Consider the following 6455-nt stretch of genomic DNA (forward strand, 5'->3'; position numbering starts at 1 on the left):
TCTCTGACTCACTGATTAGTTATAAAAAGACTCAAATTCAGGCTCAGATCTTGGAGCAGATCTCTCTGACAGAAACATGTCAAAACTCGTCTGAACAACTTCCGTAATTTATAGTTTTGATGTCTTCTTTCCTCTCCGCCCACTGAGCCCAAAAACGTGTAATAACCGCACAGAAAACCTGATTTTCATATATACGAACCAAGAAAAGTCGCGTTAAAGCTTTTAGCGTGGGCAGTGTCTATTTATAGTGTGAAACCCGGAACTCCGTCAGAAATTCTCGTGTTTTTGAGTTTGAGCTTCAGTCAGCAAATCCTGCTACGATTTTATACAAAACAAAAGAGTGTTTTTAAATAAATCAAGTGTTGGGGAAAAATCGGCACAGAAATTGTTCGTTAAAAAAAGAACATTAAAGCCAAAAGTTTAGCTGTTTGTTACAGAGTACTAAGCAGAAAAACAGAGAGAGACGAGCTGAAAAGTTCCGATGAACCAGGAAACTGACAGATGGGCCGGTCTTTGTGCTGTTAAACATGCAGAAACACTTCCACGGAGTTTGTCCTCAGCTTATCAGGTTACACAGCAGGAAAAGGCACTTTGGGTTAGTTTGTTGTGGTCAAAAAAAGACAATGAAGCTCGGATCGAGAGAGAAGTCCAGCAGAAAACAACAGCTGCTCGACAGGAAAACTCTCCTCTTCTGACAAGAAGCTTAAAAACGTACCCGCTTCAGTGCTCCTCGGTGCTCATTTTGTCCCAAAAGTAATAAATCAACTCCGAATCGACATACCGCCGCGATAAATCCGCCTCAGTTTAACTTAGGTCCAAAAATGACACTTCCGAGGCTTTAAGACGGCCAACCAATCACAGACCAGATCATTCCGAGACTTGAAGGAGGGCAACCAATCAGCGACCATATCCTTCTGAGTGACATACAAATTAGCCAATTAGATAATGACCTGATCCTTTCTGCCCGCCCTCATATAAACGGTCCTTCGTAAAGCGGATCTGATGAAATAAATTCACAAATGATCAAATTTCTTCTTGGTTTCATGTCCTGTGTACTTTTAAATTTATGTTTTTAACATCAATAACACCTGTTATAAAGGTCTATATTAGATATCCTATTGAGAGTTATAAACTATTTATATATTACATATTATTTTTAAAACAGTTTGATGCTAAAAGAGTTTGGACTGTAGTCTTAGAATCCATTAAGGTTTAGGAAACTGAAATTATACAAATATGTAAGACAACTCGTTTCCTCAAACATCAGTAGATAATTTATTAATTATTATTATTTATTTTGACCCATTTGTCGGGATTCTGCAGCTTCTTCTTCCTGAAACACTTCGGGGTTTTTGGGCAGAGGTCACCCTCTGGCGGTGTGAGGTGGAAGTGTTTCTTTCCTTTAATTCACAGATTTAGTCATATATCATATATTTATAAATGAATCTGTTTAAGTGTGACTTTAAAATAAACAATTTTAAACAATAATAATAAGAAGAATTCCTTAACAGTAATTATTTCATTCTGGCTCCTCCACTCACTGAAATGCTCCTGAACAATCCTATTTTATCTCATCTCGCCACTTCTGTCCCCCTGAACGCAAAGTGCTGCTGCTGACGTCATGACGCCGTCGGTCCAATCAGAGGCACGTCCCTGTGATTGGACCGGACCGGGAAAATCCCTCAGATTAGCGGCCGACCGTCAGGATCTGTTCTGGGAGACTCACCTGACAGCAGAGTCAGAGACTTTTCTGAAAATAAAAATCTTTTCAGGAGTTTTCTTCTGAGGCTTCCAGGGAAAAGCCCATGGAGACCACAGAGGCCTCCATCATCATATCTGATCGCTGAAAACTTCTTCTTTCTGAGCTCTGAGGAAGAATGAAGCTCCTGTTTCCGGTTATAATCCCCCCTGATTACCGAGTGCAGATGGATTGCGTCCTGTCCGACAGCTGGGGACATCAGGACTTCATCAGGTGTCTCTCATGTCTTTCAGCTCCATGTTTGCTGAAGTGAAGCTGTGATCTCCAGCAGGACCCAAATGAGGCGCGCTGTGCTGAAGGAAGCCGCCAGGCGCTTCCCCTGGCTGGCCAACGTCACCCTGTACGGCTGCCTGTTCTCCGGGGGGGACCTGGTCCACCAGCTCATGGCCCACAAGGACCACATCGACTGGAAACACACGCGCAATGTCGCCATCGTGGCCATCACTTTCCACGGCAACTTTAATTACTTCTGGCTCCGCGCGCTGGAGAGACGGTTCCCGGGAAAATCGGTCGGGATGGTTTTCCGGAAACTGCTGCTGGACCAAAGCTTTGCGTCTCCTCTGGCCACGAGTGTCTTCTACACAGGTAGGACATTTACTGTTCTTACTCAGACATCTCGGGTACCATAAAGATGTCAGTCCCCTCTGTCCTCTGACCTCTGACTTCTGTCCTCTGGGCTCCGTCTGTCCTCTGACCTCTGTCCTATGTCCTCTGTTCACTGACCTCTGACCTGTGTCCGCTGTCCTTTAACATCTGTCCTCTGACCTCTCCTTTGTCCTCTGACCTCTAACCCCTAACCTCAGTCCTCTGACCTCTGTTCACTGACCTCTGTCCTCTGACCTCTGTCCGCTGTCCTTTAACCTCTGTCCTCTGACCTCCGTCCTCTGACCTCTAACCTCAGTCCTCTGACTTCTGTCCTATGTCCTCTGACCTCTAACCTCTAACCTCTGTCCTATGTGCTCTGACCTCAGTCCTCTGACCTCTAACCTCTAACCTCAGTCCTCTGTCCCACAGGTGTGAGCTTCCTGGAGGGGAAGGAGGACGTCTTTGAGGACTGGAGGGAGAAGTTCTTCAACACCTGGAGGGTAAGAAAGATGGCGGCAGCATGAAGTCAGAGAAAGTCGCCCGCCTCTCGTCACGCACGCGCGCCGCTGCCACCTCGCAGATTTACCCAGATTGGTCCACGTGTGTGGCGGGTGGGACAAACCTGTCAGCAGGTGAAGTCCTGCCTCACCTGAGGCTCCTGATCTGAAGTCAGACTAGAAGTTCTCCGTTTCTTCACTGAATGGAAACCAGGAAGAAAGATGTTTGTTTCTGAAACATGTCCTCATCTTGTCCTTAATCTGTCCTCATCCTGTCATCAACATGTCCTCATCATGTCCTCCTCCTGTCCTCCTCCTGTCCTCCCCCTGCCCTCCCCCTCTCCTCCTGTCCCCCTGTCCCCGGCCTTCAGACTGGACTCATGTACTGGCCTTTCATGCAGGTAAATCAGTTTTTGATGATTTTAGTTTTCAGATAAATGTTGTTGTTTAACTTGTGTCAGCTGACGTTTATTTAAACTTTATTTATTAAACATTTAAAGCTCAGAATGTTTAACAGAATAAGTTATTATAATAACTAATTAAATCTGATTCTAGTTTTTGTTCTTTTACAGCTGATTATGTTAAAGAGAAGAAATTAAAAACCAACTGAAACTTGTATTAAATGTTTGTGTTTTAGATGCAGTTTTTTCTGAGCTTCTAACAGAAACTGTTTGTGATTAAAGTCCGATCATTTGGGTCTGACCGGTTCTGTGTTCTTCAGTTTCTGAACTTCGTCCTGATGCCGCTCCACATGAGGACGGCCTTCATGGGCTGCTGCGCCTTCCTCTGGGCCTCCTTCCTGTGTTTCTCCCGGCAGGACGGAGACGGAACCGCCACCGTGGCGCTGGCGTTCGTCATGGACCCCCGGAAAACTCTGGAGGAGATCCGCGAAGCCCGGCTGGCCCGAAAGAAGCAGAAGCTCCAGAAGGGAAAGTGAAGCTTTAGGTCATCTGTTTGTCTCCTGAGCTCCTGTCTTTCTGCAGCCTGACAGAGAGAAGAAGAACTGAACCTGAACCAGGCTGGCGTCAGAGAAAACATTCGTTCTAACATCTGGAAGCTTTTCAGGAAGAAGATCTGAAGTCTGAGCGAAGAAAGGAAACTGTCATCGTTCCCAGAGGAAACTGAGTAGGCTGACCTTTGACCCCTGAGCAGCTTCAGATGTTTCTGTTTTCCTCCAGCTGTGCCTTTTAATTGATGCTCACCTGACTGCTGGAAACATCTGTATCTGTACAAGTTGTTTTATGGATCAGCACCACATATCTAAAGTCTGAGCATCCTCAGCTGATGTAGCAGAAGTTTCCAGAAAACACTCTGAACAACATCAATTATTTATTTCACATTTATTACACTTATTTATTTGTATTTCACGTCACAGGTTACAGGAAGCTGCACAGAAAAATAATTTTATTACATTTTACTTCTGGAACACAACAATAAAACTTGACTGAAGGCAGAAAAAAACGTCTCAAAACTGAGTAAAAGTGTTTAAATTTAAACTGTCTCCTCCTACAAAAGGAAAGTGATTCACAGAAGTTTGCTGTTATTCTTTTCTTTTCTCTTTTTTATAAATTGTTTTATATTTTCATTCCTCAACGGATTAATGTTGCACAGAAGTTTCCCACTGTCCGTGAAGGCAGCACCCCCCTGTGGCCATCCGTCCAAACTGCGGATTAAAACAGACACCGCCTCCTCTCTCATATCTCTACTCTGATTGGACAATACTTATGAGCCCGCCTACCTAAATGTGATTGACAGACAGTTTTCCAATAGCAACAGGCAACGAGGACGTCATCTAACTTGTGATTGGCCCGTCGGTTAGGACAATATGAACGGTAGCATTTATTGTTCGACGTCTTCGTAAAGCGGTGTGTAAGTTTGTGGATTTCTTTTCAGGCGGCTGTTTGTAAGTATTTGAAGTTAAACTTTATAAATATAAAAGTAACCCTCGGCAGCGCGGGGGAACATGTTAGTTTAAGGTTGTTTCGGAGTGTTAGCCGAGCTGAAATGGTTAAAGTCCGTTAGCTTCAGCAGCTAGCGGGAAAAGTTTGAGCTTTTTATTCTGATTCTTAACTTTTATAAATGATAGAAACGCGTTTTAAAGCAGCTTTAACTTTAAGCTCCAAACGGGTCTGAATTTCCGTCTTTATTTGATTTATTAAGTTTGTCTACATTTATAAACTCACTTTTAAAGGTTTCTTATAAAAACATTATTTATTCATTTAAAGAGATGAAAGAAATATTAGATTTAATTTCTCCCTCAGGAAAGTCTTGTTGGGAACCAGAACCAGAACCGGGCCGGAGACAGATGGGGGACCAGGAACCAGCCCAGTTTGGGTCCCTGGAGGAGGAGCTGGAGTTCTGGAAGGAGCAGGCGGTCCGGAACCAGCAGATGTGGGTCCACTTTCAGCTGTTGTCTGTTAGTAAAATATCTCCTGAACCAGGGGACAGAAGGTATTCACTGGGGCTGCAACTGATTCCCTTTGGACTCAGTTCAAGATGGCCGCCACAGCTAATCAGCCTTAGCAAAGACCAAGCTCAGTTTTACAGACGTGTGGTAGTAGCTGAGAGTCATACGCTGAGCGGCGGGCGACAGGAATTCCTCCAGAGATTTACTCTTCTGTGGAAAGGTCCAAAGGCCTGCTGAATCTGAGCCGAAAGCTAAATGCTAACTTCAAGCTAACAGGCGCATAATACTAGCTACAAGTAGCAAATGAGCAGCTAAGGTTAGCAGAACATTAGCTTTTAACTAGCACTAGCACTAGCAGCATTAGCAGCAGTAGCAGCATTAGCAGCATCAGCAGCAGTAGCATTAGCACTAGTAGTAGCAGCAGTAGCAGCAGTAGCAGCAGTAGCACTAGCACTAGCAGCAGTAGCAGCAGTAGCACTAGCAGCATTAGCAGCAGTAGCAGCATTAGCAGCAGTAGCAGCATTAGCAGCATCAGCAGTAGCAGCATTAGCAGTAACAGCAGTAGCATTAGCACTAGCAGTAGCAGCATTAGCAGTAGCACTAGCAGCATTAGCACTAGCAGTAGCAGCACTGTCTTCTGTGTTGAGGACAGAAGCGGCAGTGAGACGTTTGTAACTTGTGGACGTTCGGCTCTTGTGTCTCAGAGCGGCTGAAGCTCAGGAGGAGCTGCAGGAGTTCCAGCAGATGAGTCGGGACTACGAGGTGGAGCTGGAGTCCGAGCTCAAACAGTACGAGGCCAGAAACCGGGAGCTGCTGTCCTCCAACAACCATCTGCGCCTGGAGCTGGAAAACTACAAGGTGAACGAGTTCAGAGTCCAGAGTCTGCAGGAGTTTGAGTTCAAAACCGCTGGCTTTAGACTGGCCCCTGGACTGTCCCCTGGACTGGCCTCTGGACTGTCCCCTGGACAGTTCACTGGACTGGCCTCTGGACTGTCCCCTGGACAGTTCACTGGACTGTCCTCTGGACCAGCCCCTGGACTGTCCTCTTGACCGGCCTCTGGACCGTCCCCTGGACTGGCCCCTGGACTGTCCCCTGGACTGGCCTCTGGACTGTTCACTGGACCAGCCCCTGGACTGTCCCCTGGACCGGCCTCTGGACAGTTCACTGGACCAGCCCCTGGACTGTCCCCTGGACTGTCCCCTGGAC

General features: G+C 45.9%; 2 protein-coding genes across 2 annotated transcripts; both read left to right on the plus strand.

The window, feature by feature from the left end:
* The first annotated feature begins 1549 nt into the window (after positions 1 to 1549).
* On the plus strand, positions 1550 to 4286 carry mpv17l (MPV17 mitochondrial membrane protein like). Its single transcript, XM_017405346.3, has 4 exons — positions 1550 to 2344; positions 2774 to 2844; positions 3213 to 3242; positions 3563 to 4286. The coding sequence occupies exons 1-4, from the start codon at positions 2038 to 2040 to the stop codon at positions 3776 to 3778; spliced, it is 624 nt and encodes a 207-aa protein (XP_017260835.1). The 5' UTR covers positions 1550 to 2037; the 3' UTR covers positions 3779 to 4286.
* A 147-nt stretch (positions 4287 to 4433) lies between these two features.
* Positions 4434 to 6449, plus strand: LOC108229678 (nuclear distribution protein nudE homolog 1-like). Its single transcript, XM_017405347.3, has 3 exons — positions 4434 to 4744; positions 5103 to 5232; positions 5953 to 6449. Exons 2-3 carry the CDS (start codon positions 5147 to 5149, stop codon positions 6296 to 6298), a joined length of 432 nt encoding a protein of 143 aa, XP_017260836.1. The 5' UTR covers positions 4434 to 4744; positions 5103 to 5146; the 3' UTR covers positions 6299 to 6449.
* The last annotated feature ends 6 nt before the right edge of the window (positions 6450 to 6455 follow it).

Source organism: Kryptolebias marmoratus, unplaced genomic scaffold (genome assembly GCF_001649575.2).
Source record: "Kryptolebias marmoratus isolate JLee-2015 unplaced genomic scaffold, ASM164957v2 Scaffold245, whole genome shotgun sequence".
Taxonomy (NCBI): domain Eukaryota; kingdom Metazoa; phylum Chordata; class Actinopteri; order Cyprinodontiformes; family Rivulidae; genus Kryptolebias; species Kryptolebias marmoratus.

Coding starts and splice junctions, on each gene's coding strand:
- mpv17l (XM_017405346.3), top strand. CDS start 2,038: ATGAGGCGCGCTGTGCTGAAGGAAGCCGCCAGGCGCTTCCCCTGGCTG. Junction 2,345..2,773: donor CACGAGTGTCTTCTACACAG/GTAGGACATTTA, acceptor TCTGTCCCACAG/GTGTGAGCTTCCTGGAGGGG. Junction 2,845..3,212: donor AGTTCTTCAACACCTGGAGG/GTAAGAAAGATG, acceptor CCCGGCCTTCAG/ACTGGACTCATGTACTGGCC.
- LOC108229678 (XM_017405347.3), top strand. CDS start 5,147: ATGGGGGACCAGGAACCAGCCCAGTTTGGGTCCCTGGAGGAGGAGCTG. Junction 5,233..5,952: donor GCGGTCCGGAACCAGCAGAT/GTGGGTCCACTT, acceptor CTTGTGTCTCAG/AGCGGCTGAAGCTCAGGAGG.